The sequence below is a fragment of the Haemaphysalis longicornis genome, unplaced genomic scaffold, assembly GCF_048455015.1.
Source record: "Haemaphysalis longicornis isolate Haplotype H1 unplaced genomic scaffold, Haemaphysalis longicornis Haplotype H1 scaffold_4, whole genome shotgun sequence".
Lineage (NCBI taxonomy): Eukaryota > Metazoa > Arthropoda > Arachnida > Ixodida > Ixodidae > Haemaphysalis > Haemaphysalis longicornis.
In genome coordinates, this window is record NW_027526361.1 from 52256272 (window position 1) to 52281000 (window position 24729).

A 24729-nucleotide genomic window follows, 5' to 3' on the forward strand; every position below is an offset into this window, starting at 1 on the left:
AGGGGGTCGCAAAGTACCTCAGCCAAAAATTACTGCTCTATGCCCATTATATAAGTTGGAAACTCGCTCAAAACATTTTTCTCTCTTTCCCGGTCTTGACGTTCTTCGATGGCCGAATTACGTCACTGAGGCCATGTAGCGGCTGTTGGCCGGTCTTCCTTCAGTTGCAGCAATGCGAGCTTTTATCAACTTTAAAAATAAAGCCGCAAAAAAAAAAAAAAGCAGGAACGCAAGCCGTATCTGGTGCGACACGCAGTGCCGCTCCGTGCTGGCGATAACTATAGCTTTCGCAGCGGTTCCAGACACGAAGGAAAGAGCGAAAGCTTTTGTCGAAAGTGTTGCAGGGTCCCTTTAAGGAAGTGTTAGGCATGAGTGGATGACTACGCGACTTTGACGAGGTCATCATCGTAATTTATGCGAAGAACAGATGTCACCGCATCTTCACAAGCTGCTAACGCACATCACTAGGCGTGCAACTGCCACAATCTGAATGCAGTGAAATGATTACAAGGAATAAACGTTTATTAGCAGTACAAATCGCTTGTTGAATCGCCAAGTGGGGGTATCATTACCCCACGAAGCCCTGTGTCTCGGCAACCTCAATCGCCCAGTCCACTAGATGTTTGTGGTCCGAGTTTGAGGTGGTCAGCCGGCACTCCCTGGGCTCAATTATTATAGGGATTGAATTTGAGGCAAGGGTTGGTATGGGCTGGCACTACCATGCCATGTGGTAGAGACTGTAAGGCTCTAGGCAGAACTTGCAATTGTATGCGCCTAGAGTCGGGTGTATGGAGCGTAGTTTTGTACGATGTGGAAATGTGTTCGACTCGAGCTGTTTGTCGATGAACGTGTCATCGCGAGGCATATTTAGCTGCGGATGCGAAAGGTTCTTTGTTCCAAGCCTTGATGACCAGAATGTCGGTGTATCTTCTGGGTATAATTTTTGTGGGCTTCTGTCTATACCTTACGCAGCTTAAGATACAACACCATGCTTAAAAGTCAGAGGATCAGCCACCGGACCTGTCTTCCTCCGCAAGCAAGGATGAAGTCATCAGGTGTGCGCTACCTCAGATAGCACATCCCCTTGCCTAGGACTACTATACGCACCTATCCAACAAACTCCCCTACTCGCAAACGAGTGCGCAACCTCTACCACACAACTTGGGCTTGTTCCAACATTATATATTATATTATATTATATTATATTATATTATATTATATTATATTATATTATATTATATTTTTCTTTTTTTTTCCTTTTTTGCTTTCTAAGATTTCTGTAACTATTTTTACTTTATTGTTTATGTCATACATATAGTTTTTGTGTGTTGTCTTGTCTTAATTGTAGTGTTTTTTTTTTTGTATGGTGTACCAGTACCAAGACCCTAGGGTTGTTCCTGGGCACCGAAAATAAAGGTTGATTGATTGATTGATTGATTACAACAATATAATACTTGGGCTTGGCCAAAATTAATTGTCATTCCCGAGCAGTGGGTGATCGTACTATGCAGCACCGACCCATAGAATCAAAAAGAGTTTTTGGGACTATGGGTCGGCACCTATTGTGTCGACACCTGCTGTGGACTGACGGCTCCATCCACCTCACGAAGCAGAGACCGTAGAGTAGCTAAATAAACCTTATCTTTCTCTCGCTCTATTCCTCTCACTACCTCTCCACCTCAATCCGATATTTATACTCGTGGCACATGCACGCTCTCCGCGGTTTTTCATGCAAGAGAGACAAAGAGAGAGAAATTGCCATGGACGGTTACTGTTTCCCGCATATATAAGCTGCGCTGTTGATGTGGCCCATGGCAGTGGTTACGTCACTCCGTTCGGTGATCTGGGTAGAAGCTCATAAAAATACTCGTACTAGTCGTATCATGTATACTTGTTAAGTCGAACGAGATTAACGAGCATTCAAGGAAAGTGCCTGTACGGTATTCATTGATTGTAGGGTTTAACACGCCGACGCAATGCAGGCGATGAGGCGCGCCGTAGTGGAGGGCTCCGGATTAATTTTGACCACCTCGAGATCTTTAACGTGCGCCGAAATCTCGTACACACGGGCGTTTTTGCTTTTCGCCTCCATCAGAAAAGCGGCCGCCGCGGCCGGGAATCGAACCAGCGACCTCGTCCTCAGCAGCGCAACGCCTTAGCCACTGAGCCACCGCGGCGGGTGCCTGTATGATATTAATTAATTGTATATGTTTCGCATCGACAAAGAAACTGATGGATCTTTCCTAATTGTTTTTTAGTTAATCGTTCAGAACAACATTTTTTCCTTGGAATATAACTGTAATCATATAGGTGATCGAAAACGGCTGTCGTAAGTCCCGTTATCTTGGGGTTGTGGCCTGTGGAATTTTTAGGTTGTGCACTTACGTATTGCTTGCCGCTGTCATCTCACGGTACACATCAAAGCAGGACGTCTGTCTCTACGCACAAGATGGCAAGCAGTTGAAGCAAGTTTCCTTGGTGCAGTTCTCGTCACCCAAGATCGTGGCTTAAGTGTGCAGATCGCCTGTTCCAGTAGGTGTTGCGCCACCCCCAAAATGTTGCTTGGTAATAGCCGGATCAAGGCTAATGAGCGAGTACGCTGTGACTTCCTTTTACAGAAACTTCCTCTCATTTTCCTGACAAAAAGAAAAATAATCCCGTGCCATCTCCACTAACGTGAAACCTGGGGAGGGGCGAAGCATGCAGCGTATAAGTGTATTCTTGGCGCCTTGGCGTTTTTGCCAACGGAGATGAAACCGTTGGGGAGTAGAGGTATACTGCTTTGCTGTAAAAGTCTCTTGTCTTTGAAGCTCGAACCTCCCTAGCGCGAGGCGTAAGCAAGTGTCCCGGTGTTTTCTTTTTTGTTTGTTTTAGTAGGTGTAACGTTCTAGCGCGGAGCGTAAACGAGTTCCCCGGTGTTTTAGTACTGTAACTACATGAGACGACGCTTACGACGACGCCGACAGGAGACGCCAACAGCCCCTCCCTGCCTCTAAGAGACATCGACCCTAAAAAAGTTCACTGCCGTTCCAGTTTGGGAAGAAGGATGCCTAGCGAAGGATGGCCATCTGGGCCCACTTCAAAGATTTCGCGAAACAAAACACGCTTGTTTGTAATTTGAGAATGATCACACTTCCAAGTAATTGGCTGAATAAAACTTTGAGGGGTTGCGGTTATGTTCTAGCAGGCAAACATTGCGCAGTCTGGTTCCGTCCCGTACAAGTCCATGTATTGACAACAAGCGTGTAAATTTGCAAGATTTACAACTTTGTTAACTGTTTGGGACAAGTAAATTAAAGTCAGCGTAATAATACAGTCGCCTTAGTGGATAATTATGATATAATCTGTTTTGGGTTGATTTCGACGAGACAAGTTACAGCCGTTTTCTGTAATCATATTCCCTGCGTATACAGCGTTGTATTGACAGCGGAAGGGCATTCTGGCACAACTTCACTGTACACTAACTAGTTGTGACAAGTAAATGAAACTCCGCGTAATGAGAGAGCCGTCTTGGCGGCCAATTTCACAATAGTTTCTTTCGAGATGCCTACATTATACAGTGGATCACCGTTAATACGTTTTTCACCGGACCGGTAAGACAAGACGTAACAACCAGGAAAACGCAGTAGCGAGTAAAACTTCGACAATGAACGAAAATAGGGTAGCTTTGACTCGCAACCATGCATGTCTGCAACTTTGACTTTCCAACCTTAAAAAAACTCGAGAATGTCTGCCGCTTTTTGCGATCGCTGGAAAACACCACGCGCGGCAATGCAAGGTCCCTAGCGATGTCGACTCTCTTCCGGGCTGGCTGCTTGTCTACTGCGTTTAGTACGTCAAGTTTTTCTTGAAGGGAAAGCGCCTCCCGTTTTCGCGACGCCATCAAGGCACGACAAAGTTCGCTGTTGAAAGTCCAACGGTGTCCTCAAAGCTTGAAGCGCACAATGACGACGAGAGCCCGTGGTGGGGCTTTAGGCAAACACGCATTTCCGGCATTCCGAAGTGAAACTTCCGTTGTAAGAGCAGTGATGATGGCGATAACAGAGTAACATAGGCCATCTAGTGGCGACGAATCGCACCCTCGTGAGGCTTCATGCAGTCAGTTCCATAGCTAAGCCTGGCCAAGGCTCGTCAAACGTCAAAATGGAGGTCGCGCATGTTGCCCGGGCGGGTTCGGAGTGTCAGATTGCGACGCATAATCCGGGAACGTACTCTGAGCCACGGCGTAACAGTGAGGGTTTGAATACATGGGACTCTATGTGAGCTGTGCCGGGACTAGACAAAAACAACGTAGCAGCCGGAAAAACGCAGCACTGAGGAACGTAATAGCCGGGTTCTACTGTGTTGAGAGCTACAGAGCAGTTTACACTAGCCCTGAAGCATAGCGCGTAGAGTGAGTGGGTACGGTGCTTTGTCAGCGCGACTTCCGTTGACGCATGCTGTGTGGGAAAGAGGATGAATATACAGCTTCGCTCGAAAACCATGACATGCGCAGACTGCCGACCATTAGCGCGTTTCCAACTGCAGTTTCGCGCGCTCACCAACCTGGTTTTGTGACGCTCGTCGCGTGTCCTCTCCTCGCGCCGTCTCCACGTCGGGGAGCTTTTTTATCTTGTTGCGCAGTATGCAATGCACAACGACACACTGTTTTTGTTGCGATATGACGGAAACGGTTCCATTTCCGTAATAAGCGCGCATAGTGTTTCATACCGGCCCTATAATGACAGGCCAGTTGGTTTTGCAACTCTCAGTCGATTATTTTATCATTAAGGTGAGTTGTGTACGCAATTAGCGGTACTCCGGCGTTTCCGCGCTGGGCCATAAAAGGGGCGCAGCGGAACGAATTCAGGCTCTATAAAACATGTCTAGTCACGCCCGCTGCAAACGCAAATGCACAACGAAACCAAAACCAAAGCGGACAAAGGGAGCGTTAAACCCCACATTGTCTCTGTAATTTTGCCTTGCTTCTATCTGTTCCTGTTGAATTGTCTCGCACAAAGAAAACGGCGCCAGATTTACCTCCCCCCCCCCCCTTCTTTCTCTTACCATCGTGTCCGGCCCGCCTCCAAGTGCCAGCTAAGTGAGCTTCGCAATTACAGTGGGAGTGGGAACATTACTTCCAGGGTGGGAACGTTACCATTAGTAACAGCGCACCCCCCGTTCTCCTCGGCATAACCGACGGCATGTCCCGACGCTATTGCGAGGCGAGACCAGCTGGACATGCCATTGCTGCACAGCGCTCGCGTGCGAACAGAGCTGCGAGCGTGTAAGCTCACCTCAGCGTCACAGCCCGCTCCGAGCTGCGCCGGTCGGACACCCCTGTAACGCTTCATTAGCGCCCGAGGCGCGAAACTTGGGAGGGCGCGTGCTCGGAAGCTCATCCAGCCAAGCGCCGCTAATGGTTTTCATTTTCCCATCAAGAGTTGTTGCGGGGGGTCGGGGTGGGGGCAATCTCGCTTCGGGTTGCGGCAGCGAGCCCCCACCACACACCCGCTCCAGCGGCCCGCACGCGCTTTCCGTTGCATTTGCCTTCCCTAACCACCCTACTCCTACGCGCAGTGGAACGGCGCACGAGCGCTTGCACGGAACTTTTTATTGCCTATGTCACTCTCTAACACAAGCGAGCACAGGTTGCAGGTGCCTGCGATCATTTCCTGCGTCTGCAGGGAGACCACGTTCGCTAAACGTATTGCGGTTTAGCGTTCTCGCCGCTGTCGCGGTGGTGATGGCTGGGCCTCACAGGTGCCTAATCACCTTTGCATAAACCTGAGTACGTGCTCTGAACGGCGCGTTGACAAAGAACATCTCGTGCAATGGCGGTTTACTTGGTGCGGCGACAACGAAGTCCTCGTGCTAGACATGTCCTAATAGTTTGTTGCATTGTCATTACTGCGTGCTTACCTAATTGCACACTTTCGTAGCTAGTGTGATGGTTTCTCTTCCAGCAGAAAGTGCTGAAAACTTGGCCCACGATATCCTGGGAGCAACTAACGGCGAGGTGCAGAAAAAAATGCTCGAGGGTATGAAGAGAGGAGAGCTGCGGCAGACGACGGAGTAATCGTGGATCACCTAAATGATGGATGAGATATCGTTCTAGAAAGGAATGCTGATTCTCAGAATGCGTCAGGGGTACCCCTTGCGTGGAAAATTCTAAGGTACTAATTCCGATCCATGAGAAGGGTGATGGCAGGAGTTTAGGAGTTGCAGATCCATAAACCTATCCCTGTAGTAAACAAGTTAATTGCAAAGACAATGGTTAATTTTATTGGCAACACGGTAGATTTCCCACAACCGAGAGAGCAGGCTGGGCTTGGGAAATTTCGCTCAACGTTAAGTGACATTAATGTCGCCGACTAGGCAATAATGAAACCTGTGCATAATGGCTCCCTTCTGAGCGCGTTTATAGATTACGCAAAGGTGCTTGGTTCTGTATACACTGCCGCAGTACTGGAAGAATTTGAATACGGGGTAATACAGGAGACTGACATAATAATCTTGGAGGACATATACAAGTGTTGCAAGGGTCGGGCTATATCCATTACACGACGGATGGAACGTTCCTGTTCAAAACGGGAGTCAAGCAAAGGGGCACTATATCTACAGAACTTTTCTAGCCTGTCTGAAGGGAAAATTAAAGAATCTTTACTGATATAAGTAAGCAATTGGTCTGAATGGATAATACATGAGCCAAACTGGCGCCCAGAAATCCACCCCATTAGCCTATAAACATTGAAATACTGGTAAAAAATAGCTCCGGTCCACGCTGTGAAGGTGGTTGGAAAGCAAAGCTTTAACCGACACCCCCAACAATTGCCCATGCGACGTCACTTGAATTCACACACGTGGCTACCGGGCTACAGCGGCGGACGCCGCCGCTGTGGCCCAGCCGTGAGTCAGGAAAATTAAACGGAGAGGAGCGTCTTTCGATGGGTGAGACAGCGGAACCTAGTCATCCTGATGTGCTAGCTTGGGGCTACATCACCGCGCGACACAAGCGCAGACAACGAAACAATGCGGCATGTGAGCATAGTGATTCCCATTTATACCGATTTAGACTAGTCAGTTTAGTAAGGTTGAGACCAGCGAGAAAGCTGAGGGAACTTTCATAATCTCTATTTATCTGAACCAGTTGCTACTTTCGCCTTTTGTAATACCTCTTAAACCACAACCGAATTGGGAATCACCGATTTAGAAAAATGAGTCCCATTCGCGGCAAGCAATGCACAAAAGGTAGCGTTTCTCTAGCGGCCAGATGTCTATGTGGTCTCCATATCTTGTTTTCCCGCACTGGAAACCAATCATTAACGTATCTTTGCCGTACGATTATATAATTCCGTCGTGGTCCGGGTTACCCATGAGGTGCGATCGAAAAAGTTAATCAAGCCGTGCGAAGGAAGTGCGCAATGGACGCGGAGCTGCGCCAAATAAGCCCGAAACAACCGTCGCTAAAGCAGACGACAAAGACGACGGAATGGTCCCGCCGACGCGACCGCCGAGTGGTCGCCTCCGCCGCGTTGGGAACTTATTGTCCCGCACGCCACGAAAGAACCGTTGGCTGGTAGAGGTGAAAAACTTTGCTTTAAAATGGGTGAATGTAACCTCCTTGGACAAATGGTCAGTGCTGATTCAAACCACATGAAATGGTACGGCGTAGAATTAGGACTCGGGCATTGCTCAAGAACCCAGGTAATGATCAGTAGTTTACCTGTGCCACTAAAAGGAAACATACACAATCCGTATTGTCGGTGATTACTTACGGGTTAGAAATATAGCGCCTTCCTTTGCCCCTTGAAGAAAGTCTTATATCAGCCCAACAAGCCATGGGAAGGAGGATGATCGGTGTAAAACTTCGGAATAAGAAGCGACCAGCCAATTATAGAGAACTAACTTGGGTTGAAGGCAGCATAAGTTAATTTAACAGACAGATTAACTGGCAATTAGCGGACCGTCAGGGCAACACAGTGAATGCCAAGAGACATGAATGGACTGGACAGGAGAGAAAACGGTGATGCTCGTCTCCTTCTAAAAGAACGTTCTGCAGCCTTTGCCTCAAATTACATGTCGTCTATTTACCATTACTCGTCGGTGGGTCTTGGGATGAAAAGTTTATTCCTGTTTACTAAATAATGTGAATGAGAGCGAGAGAGAGCGAGAGCGAGTGAGAGAGAGAGAGAGAGAGAGAGAGAGAGAGAGAGAGAGAGAGAGAGAGAGAGAGAGAGAGAGAGAGAGAGAGAAGGAAACAATCGGGGTCCTGTGATTCCGACGTAACGGAGGGCTTTCGACCTCTGCAACTTACAAAGTGGTGAATGTGTTCTATCTTTCGAGTCTATGCCAAAAGTGTCGAGCATGCGCACGCGGGAACAAACTTTTGAAACGTGTTGGGGGCTGCTAAAGACACTCCAAGTGTAATATGATAGCAATGCCTTGCAGAGTGCTCTAAGCGGGACATACGGAGGCGTGGCCAATCGAGGTAAGAAGCTACCGCTCCGTGTCACTCGCCTTGACTGATTGATTGATTGATTTTGGGGTTTAACGCGCCGACGCAACGCAGGTGATGAGGCGCGCCGTAGTGGAGGGCTCCGGATTAATTTTGACCACCTGGGGATCTTTATCGTGCGCCGAAATCTCGTACACACGGGCGTTTTTGCTTTTCGCCTCCATCAGAAAAGCGGCCGCCGCGGCCGGGAATCGAACCCGCGACCTCGTGCTCAGCAGCGCAACGCCTTAGCCACTGAGCCACCGCGGCGGGTACTCGCCTTGACTGTACCAGCTCGCTTTCTTGCCGTGGAAGTCTGCTACAGCCCGGCGCTTACACTACCGTCAGCTGAGCCATTAGAAACGTTGACGCGAACGAGGCCCCAAACGGCGGTGTCGCACCCACCCTTGCCTTCGCCTTATGGTAATGCGCGGCGCGGCGACACATTCCTGAACTGCGCGCATCTTTAGGCGAAACATGTGTAACCGTGCTCAAGCGACACGGTCACCAAAGTCGCTGCATGCGTAATAAGCGAGCCGGCGGTGGCATACACGCGGCGAGGGCAGGTTCCGGCGCCTTCAAGGCCCGCGAGACAAGTGCCAGAAAAAGCGGCGCGAATGGCGACCGCGCGCGTCGAAGTTGGCGCGGTGCTTATACCTTTGGGTGTCGCCAAAGTTGCGAGCCGAGTTCCATGCAAATGAACCTCTCAAGCGTGCAAGAGGCGCTGGTTCCGCCTGCGCAGTCACTCGGTGCGCAACCTGAAATGCTCCATGCGACTTGTCGGGTTCCCGCCGAGCTGCCGGCAGCGACCAAATGAACTGCAACACTCGTGTTCGCAACCGGTTCCCTGGGGCAATCTCGACCGTGACCCGCCTTCGTGCTCCGTTATGGACGTGAAGGTGTGTGCTGCTACCGGACAGTGATCTAACGGTGCGGAAAAGCCCCCACACAGGCCCAGCGGTTTCCAACAGTATATACTTGCTTCTTTCTATAAGCGTCCGTCCTGATGATCGTCGATGCGTTTCTTCGGCGAAAGGAATGAGCCCTGACGGGCTCGGCGAGCCGCCCGTGTTTCGTCGAGGCGCACGCGATGCGATTCGGTGGGACAGATGTACGCACCAGACTGCGGCGATCCTTACTTACTCCGTTGGGCGGTGGCATTTCTGAGTTATTGTTTCGTCCGGCTGTTTCGCCGATGCAGGGCGGCAATTTCGCCAGCACGTCACGCGGCGTGAACACAGAGTCTGCGTTGTGTCCGGCTCCTGCCGCTGGAGTCGGATTACAACCCGAGTGCGAGCAACACCAAGGCATGTCCGTCGCTTTCGAGGTGCTGAGCACTGAAGCGAGCTTTCTGCAACAAGTGGCCAATGACTGCTTCAGGGGCCCTCTCGATGGGCCGGTGCACTGGGTTCACTGGAAACGGAACTTTCCAGCCACATATCCAAAACCTGCAAACCCACTGCACACTGGGTTTGTTGAACAAAACTAGCTCGGGAGTCGGTCGTATGAAAGATTCGTTAAAGGGTGCTATTAACGCTTACATTTCAATGTAGCTCATGCACCAGAAGATTTGCGTATATGTCGTGTATTTTCGAAGACAGGGTCATCTAAGAATTGTCATTCCTAAGCTTTGATGGCGTTCGGAAAGAAAAAAAAAAGGAAGGTATTTCGCAACAGTTCAATAAGTGTGTTTGAATCCTGCTTATCAGAGATGGAAATTTTTGTAGGCCGATACCATTCGTGCACGTATACCCTCTGTAAGACCCAACGCAGACAACGTTAGCGACAGAATAATGCGCCTAGTACTTACGTATCGGCTTAAGACTTCCCCGCCCGCTTTGGCATCATACTATGCGCTACTATGTCCGAGAGTGAACTTAGCCCCTAATACAGGTGCTTCTAGCTTAATCTCAAGGATACTGTTTCTTTCTCTTTTTTTCGACAGGTACTGCATCGATTAGAAACGCACCATTTGTAGGTAGCCTACCAAATTACGTTTTTATGTCTTTACACACTGACTTAGGTTCATGGGGCGGTTGGGTCAGTCTTTTTGACAGTGCGTATCTTATCTACCTGGTGTCGTATCCACTCAAAGACAAACACAAGAAACTTGATCATTGCACAAAGTTTGTGGACATGCATGTCAAAAAGCGGAAGTAGAATTTTTCCCAATCTCAATGAAATCGAAGCTGGGGAAAATGACTCCGCTCTCCAATTGCGCGGAGTCATGAAATAGGGCTGATCAGAGCCGTTAAAGCAAAAAAAAAAAAAAAAAAAAGCGTCCTTATAATACGCTATTCAAAGTGCTAATTTCTGTAAGAGTTGTATGTAATGTAACAACCTTCCGAATGCAATAACATTTATACAGCTTTACGGACTCCGCGGTAGCCAGGCATTTCCCGAGGCACACGCATATAAACAAAATGAGTCCACGTGCGCATGCATGTGTTGTTAATTTCCCGGCATACGTATACCTGCACACATCCATCTTTGCTGTTTCGAATTGAAGTGTTTTAATGTTACCCCAACGCACAAGGAGCACTTTTATTGAAAGGGAGGGCTCCAAGTTTATTTGGAGGGAAGGCAGATAAGTAGGTGGTTTCGAGACTAAAAGTGAAACATGGTGCACCTTCCGTGGTATTTCATGGAGATAACGGCTCATATCTCATATGAAATACAACGTGGCGCAACCTACGCAATGACACGCCCTACAAATCAGGAACACAATGCGTTGTAAGCAAATGTGAAGAACAGTGTATGCCATTTTGTATTTTGTCACAAAACAGCCAAAAACACATTTTCTGGTCAGAACTTCTGCGCAACTTTTTTTAGGCGTGAGGCGCTTTTATCAGCACCCCACCCCCTACCCGCCGTGGTGGATCAGTTATTTAAGGCGTCGTGATGCTGAGCCGGGCGACGCGAGTTCAATCCCAGCAGCGGCGGTAGTTTTTATAATGAAAAGCAAAAACGAAAGCACCCGTGTGTCGAAATTTCGGCGCGCTTTAAAGACGTCCAGGTGGGCGAAAATATTCCCTAACCTTCCACTACAGCACGCCTCATGTCCAGGTGTAGCGCAGGCGCGTAAAACCCCAACGTATAATACAGTAGCCCCCCCAACAATGTTGAAATTTTCGCGCGTGCAGCCGCAGGGGAAAAGCTTAGGCACAAATGGCCGGAACAGCGGAACCGCTACGCACGCGCTGATGTCCGCGAGCACGGAGATAGTGAAAGTGCTGGACACGTACTATGTTTGCAGCGTGGTGTTGGACGCACACAGCAGCTCTTCGCGAAGACGTAATGCATACAGTGCTCGCGAAACCGAAATCCTATAATCCACTACTTTGCATTGGGTACTTCCATTTAGCCGGCAGTGTTCGCAGTAAGTTGTTGAATGCATTACACCGGAAATGAGAGACATATTCTTTTAAAGGAAGCTTTTCTGTATTCACGGATGCCGTTGTACGCCAATACGCCCTGCTTAGAAAGCCAACTTTCCCTGACGATGATGATGAATGATCGTGGATGAAGTGAAAGAAAAAAGCGCTTCCCGTGGTCGGAATCGAACCGCATATTCGCAGTGTGGGCTTGGCTTCAATCCATCCATCACGAATCCATCACGAAAAAGCTTCGCGTTCAACAGTCGTCGTCGTTAGACGGAGAAGCGCATAATTTTTTTTTGCCACATCTTCCTCGGCGTTCCACAATTTCTGAATCCGGGACAGGTATTTCTGAATGAAAACCAGAGCGATAAACAGTGGGCGTGAAGTAGGCACCAGTAAATGTATGGTCTCCTGGAATCCAGTACCCGTTACTTGAGTAGAAAGGCTAAATAAATTATCGCTGGCGTATAGGTAAGCCTAAAGATAAAAATTTAGAAGACATCTGTTTGAGAGATCTGCCTCATTTCGCTACACACCTTAAATGTCGCGACCAGGCAGATAATTTTCGACGCCTAGAAGTACGCCTCTGCTCTCGCGTGTCGCCTTACCCGCCGCGGTGGCTCAGTGGCTAAGCCGTTGCGCTGCTGAGCACGAGGTCGCGGGTTCGGTTCCCGGCCACGGCGGCCGCTTTTCTGATGGAGGCGAAAAGCAAAAACTTCCGTGTGTACGAGATTTCGGCGCACCTTAAAGATCCCCAGGTGTTCAAAATTAATCCGGAGCCCTCCACTACGGCGCGCCTCACCGCCTGCGTTGCGTCGGTGCGTTAAACCCTACAATCAATCAATCAATCAATCAATCAATCGCGCGTAGCCTTGAACCTCAGTTCCAACTTCAACCGTATCCAAACACCCAACTCGAAGTCTGTGGTTGTGTTCAAGAGCTCCTACCCCGTTCGCTCACCCTGTCTCACCCACAAACTCACCTTAGCCGAAAGCGTACTTGAACCTGAGTCGTCCAAATCGTGGGGCGTTGGCCAGCCTTGGATGCCTCGACTGTCCTTCCACTTGAAAAGGGTGCTCCTTTTTGACCCGCCCCATTTTTGTGAGAGCTCGCTCTTTGGCACGACGCCGGGAATGGGTGCCACAAATGAAATAAAACACAAGAGAAATGGGAGCCAACGCCTAGCCTGTTTCAGACTAAGATGCGAACGGGCTTGGCGGGCAGTGCGTGCGATAGATACACCTTGATACTGTATAATAGCCCAGCGTTGTCCTTGCCTGAAGGCGACAAAATTTCCTTCTCCGATAACAAGATAAGGAGCGGCGTAAAAAAGACAACGCGTGCGAACGGAAAAGTGCGGTCCCCCTTTATAGGAGCCCTTTTTTGTGCATGATTGAAAGCTTCCGTTGATCATTATACCTGGCGCGACAAAAAAAATTATGGCTCTCACGGGTTTGTTATTCTACGTTGGAATGCAAATTTTAAATCCGTCTGCAACACATATATGCAGCATTCAATGCTAGGAACCTATTCACGAGGAAGAGAAAGGCTGCAGTCAGCTGCAACATTGTGGACATAATAACTTGGAACCGTTCGTGGAACATTGTGGAACCGATAAAAAGCAAAGATTCTCAAACGCGAGCGCTGCTGTTTGTGTTTCTTTGATCCACGCCTTACGCCCTTTTTCGCCAGAATTTTGCGACTTTATTAGCTCGAGTTCGAATCTCTGCAGAAAGAACCGTGTACTGCATGATATTGTCACCGTCGGAGTGATTCAGTGCCCCCTTAAAGGTATGATGTGCTGCTTGAACATGGAAAGTCTGGGAACATAAACTGAATGTTCTTTTTTTTTCTTTTTAAACGGCGAAACTGCTGAGCAAATCGTTTGCGTACGGTGTCCGCAGTTTAAAAAACCAAGAAAATGCCGAGTGCAGGTTCGTCGAGCTAAGCATGCCAACTTAAGATGGCCACAAAAAAAAAAAAAAGTCGTCATCCCGCCATGCGAAAGTGGATGTCCAGCAAAGCTGTTGTAAACCACTACAAATGGTGATGGAGGACGAGGGTATGAAATGTTTCTCGTCGTATCGGCGGGCTTGACGCTCGCGTTCGGCTAGTCTTACTAGATACGGGTACAGATTATCGGCACCCTTTTTTCTCCTATTGTTCCGTGCCGCCGCCATGATCATTGGTCAGCTCGCATTACGTGACATTTGTTTACACTGCGACGGTTGGTGGGCGCCGCCATTTTGTTGTTACTGCGCATTGGTCAGTCAACTCTGGTAGGCTTAGCTTGTCCTCCCTGTTCTTTGGTTACGGGCGACGGCCCAGTTATCGGACCCTATGGGTGAGCGGTTAGCCGTGGCAGGGACCGCATATTTGGCAATTGGCACTGTCTGATGCCCTCGCTGAGCAATCAGTCTTGGAAGAGAGTCAGACAAATGGATTGGAGCGAAATTGCTCCCCCCATTCCCACCCTTCTTCCCATAACCCATCCCGATGTCCAAGTTCCCGTTCCCAGCAACCCACCCTATCCGGCTTTTTCCTAGGGGGGACAAGGGGGGTCCCCCCGGGCTTGTCCCCCTGGCGGCGGGTCGTAAGAAAGCTTTTCCCGTTAATTTCTCTCCACCTTCGGGTGGACAAAATTCTCTTTGCCCGTTGGCCCTATTTTTGTACTGTTGCAATTGGGTATAACCGGTTATACTACGGTGGTGCCGGGGAGCTATTGAAAGCTCCATTTACTCGATGACGTTGTTCCGAATGTGAATCAAAGATAACGCGTGCAACAGCATTCAAGCATCACAAGTGTGTCCAAAGATGCCGTTTTTCTGCATCTTCGGTAGTGTTGTTAATAAACGATCAGGTCGAAGGTAACGGCGAGGCCATAGTTGCGGAAATCTCGCAACGCTGATAAACGCCAGAATGGCCGCCGTTGCTGAGTTGCGTGCCCCAGTAACGGCATTCTAATACCTCATCTACTGACACTGCGCTCGGCTTCTCTCTGACTCGGCCTCTCTTTCGGCTTCTCTCGGCTTCTCGGCTTCTCTCGGCTGACACTGCGCTCGGCTGGGTCCTGCTTAGCCTGACGCACGCGCTCGGCGTCTTGGGCAAGAACTGCTCTATTTATAGTGATACCAGTCCTGACTAGCCTTCAAAGATAATCTGCAAGCATAATCTTTACCAGTAACACATGGTGGGGGCGGGGGGGGGGGGGTACCATGGTTTACAGGCGCCTTACATTCCTAATGTGGTTTCAAGGCTGGTTTTTGGTTTCCTTAAACGAATTCTGAGCTTCATGCTGTATACCTGATTAGCCCGACGCATGCGCTTAGCCTCTTAGGCTTTGACGTCTTGACGTTTTTGTCCCGGAGATGAAATTATTTGGGGGTAGAAGTATACAGCTTTGCTGTAAAAACTCCAGTATTCGCCGCGTGCCTCGAGCGTAAGTTGTCAAGCCAAGCCTACCAAATTAGGGAGATAGGCCTACGTTGACCACAAAGCAAACAAACCTTACACCATGCGTGAGACTTGTCCGTAAATCGTTGTGCAAAAGACAAACTCCGAAGGCCAAGACGGCACAGGGTCGAGCTCCAACAAAGGCCGTCACAATCAGTTTGGCAGAGCCAGCCGTGTTACCCACTCGGCCACGACCGTGAGTTAGTACCCGAGAGTCAAACGGCTCAATCCCTCGGCCGCGACTTTGGGAAGAGGAATCACACCACCTGCTCGAGCCAGAACACGTGATATTGTTCAGGTTGCACCTGCGGCGCCTAGTTTAAGTGTGCGCGTTCCGTTCGTTTGTTCGTAGAAGTATACCCCTCCTCGCGCTGTCCACGATCGCAGCCGATTTTCTCCTTCTTCGCCGTTATAGCAAGAAAGATGGAGCAAAGTTCATCGCGACAGCGAAGAAGCAAATCGGCTGCAATCGTGGACTTAAACCGTCGTTATGGTCGTGAAGGCTGCGTACAGCTTCGCTACCTTCAAATCTTTCGCGTTAGTGGGAGGTTCCCGCATTTTTTAGTGGTTTCTGCATTTTTTTCTTTTCGAGCCCCCTTTTTACTCGAGAAAGCCCCGTTTTTTGAAGACGAAATTCGCTTCTTCACCTTCTAAGCCGGCTTAGGGCTTGCCGGTTCTGCGTGGACGACTCTTCTCAACAGCTGCATAATATAAAAAAAAAACGGATACAAACATTTGCGAGCCGGCTGTTCCAGTCGCTTCCGGCTAACAAAAGTAATGCACAGAATTATCAGACACCTCACACAGCCGCGACGTTTCTCGACTCACAGTTTTTATTTGGCAACGACATTCATGTACAAAATATCCTTTTACAAACTGCTCCAAACATCTGCATTTTTTTCCCAAACACTCTTCCAAAGGTGTAAACACTAGCTGTACTCGTTCATTATCATCTTCGAAGTGTGTGCTCGGACTCATTGGCTGCGAACGTGACTCGTAACAAGTAAAAACTTGACCCGCGTGTAGACTTGGGGTCCCCTGACTCAAACCGGTCGCATGCTCAAGATGGCACACACGCACACACGCACACACACTACTGCGCCTCCCGAGGGTAAACGCCAATATCACAACTGCATATCACACGTCCGACACCCCGACTTAGAACCGCGGTCCGCAAGGCCCCCAAGACACCTTCACAGTCGTTCAGTGCGCTCCATCAACACGCGCCAAGCCATAGCCTGTTTCTTTTGCACCTGTGCGTTTTCATCTTTCGTTTGTGATTGTTTCCGAGCTCTCCTTACTCGCAACCCGGGCCACTAAGTGACAGTAACGCCAGTGTTCACAATTAGCGACAAACGACAAACCCTGGTTACGGTGGGATCACTCAAATTCAGTTTGGGATTATGACACTCGGCGAAATAAACGTAGAGTAGCGAGCAAGAGAGCGATGTTAAAGGGACCCTACAACACTTTTTCGACTTTTTTGAAATCTTAAATGCTTGCAGTCACTTAACACACCCAGCACCTATATTAGGGGGTCGCAAAGTACCTCAGCCAAAAGTTACTGCTCTATGCCCATCAGATAACTTGTAAACACCATCAAAAGATTTTTCTCTCTTTCCGGGTCTTGACGTTCTTTGACGGCTCGAATTACGTCACTGAGGTCATGTAGCGGCTGTTGGCCGGTTTTCGTTTAGCTGCAGCAACGAACGCTTTTCGAGAGCAACTTAAAAAAAAGCCACAAAAACAAAGCCGAAACGGAAGACGTATCTGCTGCGACGAACAAATCACGCAGTTCCGCACAGTGCTGGCGATAACCATAGCCTTCGCAGTGGTTCCAGACGCGAAGGAAAGAGTGAAAGCGCTTATCGACAGCGTTACAGGGTCCCTTTAAATTTGCTGCCTCCGGATTACAAGCACGAATCACAGGTCAGGGCGAGTTACAAGACGTCTAATCGGGAAAACAAGGCGGAACTAAGACGGTAGTCACCACACCTCACGCGGACAATTAGCAGACGTTTTCGATCCGCTGAGCTCCAGGTATGCGACGCGGAAGAGGGCACGAACTAGCCTGCGAAGGCGCTTCGATCGGATCCACGCAGTACAGTCAGAGAGCGCTATATCACATTCGTTGAGGACGCCCCTACCGGGCGGTCCCCGAACTAAGTGGCGGTGAACCTAGTGCGTGAGCCTTCGAAGGACTCTGCGCCAGGACACCAACCTCCTCTCTTTGTTGACACCCAGTGCTGGGGATCATAACGTTCGCTTCAGTACATATGCATATCTCAGGAGATCTCTATAGGCGTCTAGTGAACCCTCGTTGTAATAAAATCGCTCTACTCGAATCCTAGCTTTATCCGAATTGCAGTGCAGGGAGATCAAGACATCCCCGCGTTTGGCTAAGTACCGTTTATAACAAAGTCTTTTTTTTTTTTTTTTTACACGGCGGCTTTGTTATAACGAGGGTTTGGTGTACTCCTAATTCGTCCTTTCTTCCGGCTTTGCTTTGAGACATAAGGTTATTTAAACGTCCTCGGTCTGAACACCACTGCTCAGCGACCTACAGATTTCTTCTGCGTCCAAGGATGCCGCGCTAAAAGGGATACTTTCAAATCATATTCGAAACAAAACATTTTAAATCCAATAATGCCCTGACTTTATCCCCTGGTTTTTGTCCTGCTGCTCTTGGCTGTTAAAATAATCGAAGGCTCGTGCCAGGTAGCTATGGCTTATGCTTATCTTCATAAATAACTATTATCTGAGACGACGTCATATTGACGCAGTCGTGACGTATGTGCTTAGGTCGAGTGCACACGCCATTGGACAGCAAAATAACGGGAAGCAAATATTGAGCGGTGTTTTTTTTTTTTTTTTCCGTACACTGAATGTATATTTCTGGAAGAGTGGAAAAGGGTCGGCGTTGCAACCTTGGACGACCGAACTATATATGCTCCGAGGTGTCTGTATAAAGAACAGCAGACCGAGAAGACCTTGCTGCACGTACAATGAGAGTGTCCCAACACGCAACTCCGCGCAAAACTGGGCTCACTGACTGACGCTCGCCTACACCAACAAGGACATAGCGAAAACTGACGAACAAACTGACGCACGGACGAACTCTTTCGTTCCTTCGCAGCTTTACGCAGTTACACGTACAAAAAAGAAGCAACGCCACTGCCGACCCGGGAGTCCCATGAAGATAACGGAGCTTTCAGTACGTGATAGCCTCAAGAGCCGCTTCGCCCAGCTAGAGGTTGATTGAGCCACTTGGACGAAATTCGGGCGGGGACCTGAAAGTATAGAAGCTCCCACTGAAAAAAAAAATAAGATAAAAAAAAATAAAACCAAACGGGACAGAATTGTCGAGGCTGAAGAAGTGCATTTGCGCAGGTTGAACAGACTGTGCCCAATCTGAGTCTTGCCCTCCGCCCTTCCCTTTCAGTTTTCTTGATTTTGTTGGGTCACCCGCTACCAGTTCGGTTAGGCCTAGTACCCGAACAACGTCATTGAGGCAATCAAACGCTCTTGTGTAGCATAGCTGAGTCTCGCTTTCCGGGTGACAGTTCCACTAATGCTGCTAACCTGAAGAAGTACTAAAACAGTGTCTAGTCCCTCCCGACATTTTTTTTTAATTTTTATCTGTGCAAGCCATGGGACTCCCTCGAACTGACTTTCTGCTAAGGCGAACACAGAACAGACAACGTACAAGCTCAAAAACGAGCGCTATATTCTTTGACACTTTGGTGCATTCAGACAGCGCTGCCGAGAAACCGGCAGGTTGTCTCCTCACGTGACTGGCAAGTGACGCGGGATTACAAACTCCTTAGCGTCTATCACACCTACCCTCAAATGCGACGTCCCAATGGACTCGTAATGCACTTCGCTTTTCACAGGCACTGAAGCCGGCACGTAGCGAAGCAACTAAAAAACGAAACAAGACCTGGCTCTAGACCATATCAGAAAATAACTGGGGAAAAGTGGGCGGTACGGGACATGTTCCCAGAAACAAAGATATTTAGCTTCCGAGGAGAAAGAGAAAGAGAAAAAGTAAAAAAAAAAAACGCCTCTTCTACGTGCCAGCAGGAACTCTCCCTGCGCAACCCACGGAGATCCACCAGTCGAACGACACGCGACGTGACTTACACACGCCCACACCTCTTTCGCGTAAAAAACACACACAAAAACAGTTTTTTTTTTGTTTTGCCCTGGATTCCCTCTATAGCACCATGCCTTCAGTCTCGGCAGAACCGAAACTCCCAGTCGAGTAGCGTTCCCCACGTACACAGATTTTTTAGTACACGCAAACACTAACACCCAAAGAGCGGTACGGGAGACGGGCAGTTCGTCACACAGAGATAAGCGTCGCCACCGTTGTTTGCGGTGGCGGCTAAAAGTGAGAAAACAAACCGAGTAGCTGAGCTTCACTCGGGTGGCGGAAAATGACCGGGAAAATGACAACACCATCGAGGGTCGGACAAGAGGTTTTTCCAACAGGAAATCCACTGACACTACGGTATATGCTTAGTTGCTCGAAACGTCTCTCTATCTCTCTCTCTGCCCGCTCCCAGAGTCATAGACTGCAGCGATTTCTCAGGTCGTGGCCCAAACAAAGAGCCAGGTAGCGAGGTGTGAGAGTCGATACTCTTCGCAGAGAACAAACCCTCGGCCCTTCGAACAAGCTGTTTCTCCGACGGCAGCCGGAGGCAAGACTGCCCGAGGCTGCAATTTAAACAGGTATCATCCGACACGGCGCTAAATACATTTTTTTACATCAAAAGCGGCATTCGATACTTTACAGTACAAGAAAAACGGGTGTGCGTGTATATTGAGTTTGTTGTGATCTGTCTTACGAGGAGGCGCCCCCGAGAAGTTCACTTTCCCACAATAGCGCTTCTGTTGGCTTTCCGTCGCGGACGGGGACAACACAGCTGACAGATTCCGCTTGCGATTATGAGGTTAGCAAGAGTTGAAAGAATGACGACGATATCAGTCGCGGGCCCATCCGAAGAAAAAAAAAAAAGTTTTCTGTCGGACGTCGCCAACCACTCTCCTCCTCCACCTCGTTTAGACGCAACACGGCGCACCCTCAACTCTAAACTTCGTCTGAGACCAAGCGAATTGCGTCGCTGGGATGCGATTATCATAAATCCCACATGCTCGAAAAACAAAACAATACGACAGGATTTGTGGCTTCACCTATTGGCGGTCAGAATTTTCACACTTTTCTTACATTCTAAATGATGCAGTAACACCGAACAAACCCTGCACCCTAGTTGGAAGGCACGTAATTAAAAAAAGAAGTACAACTCACGGTGATGTATTGCTACAATGTGCCCTACAAATCAAACATTTGAGATTCAGTTTGAACATAGTTCACAAATTAGCAGCTCCACAACCGGCTTTGTTTACAAGACGTACCAGATTGAGCAGCTACGAGCGTCCAAAAATTCCAGCAATTGCTTTCCGTATGTCCGGTGCTTCGATCTTGCGCCCTTTTAAAGTAGACGTGCACGTGCACTTCGATTGAAGCGATGTTTGTATCCGCACCGGTGAGGCTCGCGTGGAACAATGGGTTACAAGTCTTCTCGCATGCTAAGAGCAATCAGCTTCAGGACTAAGCTTGCAGGAGAGCTAGAAACAAGTCCGGAGATTTTTTTTTGTCCACCACATCACAAGTGTACTACATTCGAGCAGCATTTAAACCGAGTTCAACAAGCATCGTTTATTGCTGCAATGCATGTAAACTGCTGAATAGTAACGGAGCTTTTGTTTCGGTTTAATTTTAGAGGCACTGCTTTCACGGGTCGCTTTTTACAGACTTGTGGTAACTATGCCGTAGTCTTCAGGTAAGTGCGTGGGAGCAACGACAGCTTGGGATCACACGTTTGTAGCAGCATACCCTCCCTTTTTTCTTGCCTAACCCCCTTTCACACTGTCCATACAAATAGACAAAAATGTCGCTTACGCCGAGCGAAATTCTCTAAGTTTCCGCTGGCGACGTTTGTAATTGGCGCCACTTCTGAAAGCTTTATTAGTACAGGAAAGCCGTTAAAGACGAACTGTGCGCTTCGGATAAAAGCGGCTGACCCTGTAAGTCAAGTCACGTGTACCACGGAGCCCACCACTGCTTAAGCTAGGATCTCACAGAAAGAAAACAAAACAAAGCAATGTAGCCCGCTGTGCGACAGTTTTCTGTTATATCGTTACCCAACCTCAAGTTTAAGTTTACCGCCACCAGTGCGCCGACTGAGAGGACACAATAGAATCCTGAAATGGAGGAGGTTCGCGCCCATATCTGCGCGGTCTAGAGGTACTCCACAAGGAGCGGTTCTCTCACCCTCGTTTTCAATTTGGTGACGAAAGATGTCCCCGCTGCACTACACAGCATCCACAGGATTCTTCGCGCACATATGTAGGAAAATAAAGGAAACGAGCGCCGAAGCTGAGAGGAAGAAAGTCGACACAACGCAAAAGCCAAAGAGTGTGCTGCAGAGACGCTACTTCCAAGCAAGAAGACCACTCACTTCGCGTAAGAAAAAGACGGAGAGTGAAACTCACCACCCGCATGTTTGCCGCTCTATCAAGGAAAACGCATGATGGGCTTGTTCTCGGTATTTACAAACTGAGAAATTCAGGCGCGTAGGGGCAGCGATTCCCAAATGCCTACAGCTGAACTCGAACTGTAGGGAGCAGGGAAGCACGCTTCCGCAGTATGGAGACAATTCATTCGGGTATGATGACGCATAGTGATAAGGTTATTTGTCTTAATCATCGCGCACCTTTGGCAGAACGAGCGATGTCTCGTTTCCTCGTAACGTGAAAAAAAAATTTCTCCAGTGCGCACTTATTACATATTCCTCGCTCGCGTTGAAAACCGCCCACGAAAATGTGCGCATATAAATGTAGTCTGTTCCAATTCGCAGGGCGAGATGTGGGCCAGAAAATACAAAGTACATCACTAGAAAAAGTTGACATGGTGGTTAGTGCACAGCTTTCGTGCAGAAACGTTTTACTCCTCCTTCCCCAGCACGCGTGAAACTCTTCCGGTCGCAGAGCGGCGTCCAACAAGGCAATATAGTCTGCGGCAATTTCGTGCGATTATAAGCTTCACAGCACTGATATTAACAAAGGACAAAAGCGTTATCCTAATTCGGACATTTGGTTGAGTTATGTTTTACTCAAAACGCGGCGCGGTACCAAAGAGTGATATTTAAAAACTCCCGATATTACGAAAATTGTGGGCCAGCTTTAAATACGTTTGGGCCAAACGTTTCTTTCTTCGCTGCTTGCCATTAAGCACGTATAAAGAAAAAAAGTACAAATCCGCTTTCGCTCCGCTCTTTGGACAAATAAGCCAGGCTAATGGAGTTGAAATCCACGTCAGACGCCTTGCTAGTGTGTACTGGTCATCCCTTACAACCGGAAAAGCAGTAGGATACATTTGCGGATGGAACACTCTGCAAAATGACAAACAGCCAAGCGTATCTCCAGTTTCTTTGTACAACAGCAAACAACCAGGCGCAACGCGCGCCTTTTACAAATCTCAGAAAAAAAAAAGTACTATCTCAGCTAGAGCCTTAACGGAGTTGTCTGGCTGAATGCCAGACGTCTTATCCATGGCTGAAGCTGAATGTGCCTAAGAAATAAGTAAAAAAAAAAGATAAAATATCAGGTAGAGCGCGGGGGCATTGCACCGAAACGACATTAATACACACAAAAACAACAAAAAAAGACAATATTAAGGCTCATTGCTTCGAGCCGATTTTCCTTCGTAAAAAGCTACGTGAAAAACGCATTAGACTGCCACGGAAACAACTTGGATTGTCTCCGAATACACGTGAGCAGAGGTCAGCACCTTCGTTCAGGGACGTGTCGAGAATACTTCGCCGCACTATCGATAATTTCGACCACACTCGAGCAACACGTATTAGAAACTTAAATGGCGAAAACACGACCCGGTAAATATAAACAGCCAGAATACACTTCGTACAACACTCGCAACGATGACACAATGACAACAGACTGCCAGAAAACGTATCTCACTCACAAGAAGGTGACAAAATAAAAATTCTCCAGAAGCACTCCACTGAAAGGTGATTCAAGTAACGTTTGCACGTATACATCATGTATGTGCGCCGCGAACTTGGAGCACAACAAGAAAAAAAAAATGAAGGCGGAACACAAACTCGGGCCCAAGGCAAAAAAACAAAACAAAAGCGTCCGGCTCGCGCTCGGCAGGGGGTGGGCGGTGCTCGGGGCCAGTGTTCTGAATTGGAGAGAAAAAAGTCCCAGCACCACGCTGCCTTTCGTCCTCGGAGAAGGGTGAAGGGCTCGCTCAGTCCCACCACAGCAGCGACGGCCCGTACGACGACAGCGGGATGCTCGGGTGGTGCTCGAAGTGGGGCGCCATGCCGGCGGCCGCAGCGGCGGCCGCCGCAGCGGCCGCTGCCGCCGCTGCGCCGCGGTCATACGCGGCGTACATCGAGGGCGAGTAGGACGTGACAGTGGAAGCAGAGCAGTGCGCACTGTTGGCGGCGCTAACCGTCACCACCGCGTCGCTCCCGACACCGGTCAACGAGGCTGCGTCGTACCTCGGGCTCGAGGCTATGGCGGCCGCTGCCGCCGACATGGTCGTGGTCGGTATGGGCCTGGGCAGCACTGCGGCCGCCGCGGCCAGGTGAAGGGGCGGCGGGGCCGCGCCTGCCGGCGGGACGCCAGCGGCAGCCAAGTACGGAGAGACGCCGGGAGGGCGCGGCCAGGGCTCGTACGGCCGGTGCGGGCTGGGCGGCAGCGGGAAGGCCAGCGGCATGAACAGCGGCGGCGAGTTGTCGCCGCCGGTGGCGAACAGCGGTGGCGGGCCGGCCGCGGCGTTGTACAGCGGGTGCGTCAGCGGGAAGGACGAGGAGGAGGACGAGGACGACGTCGGGGACGGCGAGTACGGCGACGGCGGCAGCGACGAGGGCAGCGAGGCCAGGCTCACGTCCGCAGGCGTCACGCAGTCGGCTGCACGAGACAAGAGGGCACACAACGAGTCAGGAGACGGAGAACACGACAGACACTGTACCGACAGCTAAAAAGAGGCAGGCGTGGCAAAAGGCAAACGCGGTTAGAAATCCACTAAGCATGCAAAGAAGCCTCACAAGACGACATTTTGGCGCTCCTACTGAGCAGTGAACCTCACCGTAAGATGAAACAGTACAGAACTTTCCCTCTCCACGTTTACGCGGATTGATTACCCTACACTGTTATGGATATGTTCCTCCGGTTTGGGCACTGGTGCTGGCTGAATGGTGTATATCGTGCTGAGCGAGCTGAGTCGGTATGGTGGGCAGTGCAACAAACCCCTTTCTTTTGAGGAAGAAGCGCGGAAAACATTCCCGGTTTCGCTGTAATCCGGACACGCTATTTATATGGGCAGTA

At 49.3% G+C, this 24729-nt stretch overlaps 1 protein-coding gene and 1 long non-coding RNA gene across 3 annotated transcripts in view; one reads left to right on the top strand and one right to left on the bottom strand.

The window, feature by feature from the left end:
• Positions 1 to 24729, top strand: part of LOC144178692 (uncharacterized) — a 166454-nt gene that overhangs the window by 112481 nt on the left and 29244 nt on the right. The gene's annotated exons all lie outside the window — the stretch shown is intronic.
• The window catches only part of LOC144178691 (uncharacterized), a 266572-nt gene continuing 260044 nt past the window's right edge, over positions 18202 to 24729 (bottom strand). For both annotated transcript variants that reach the window (XM_077706711.1, XM_077706710.1), the window contains one exon: positions 18202 to 24312. In XM_077706711.1, coding sequence (XP_077562837.1) covers positions 23645 to 24312 — 668 coding nt within the window. In that variant the 3' untranslated portion in view covers positions 18202 to 23644. The remainder of the gene's footprint in view (positions 24313 to 24729) is intronic.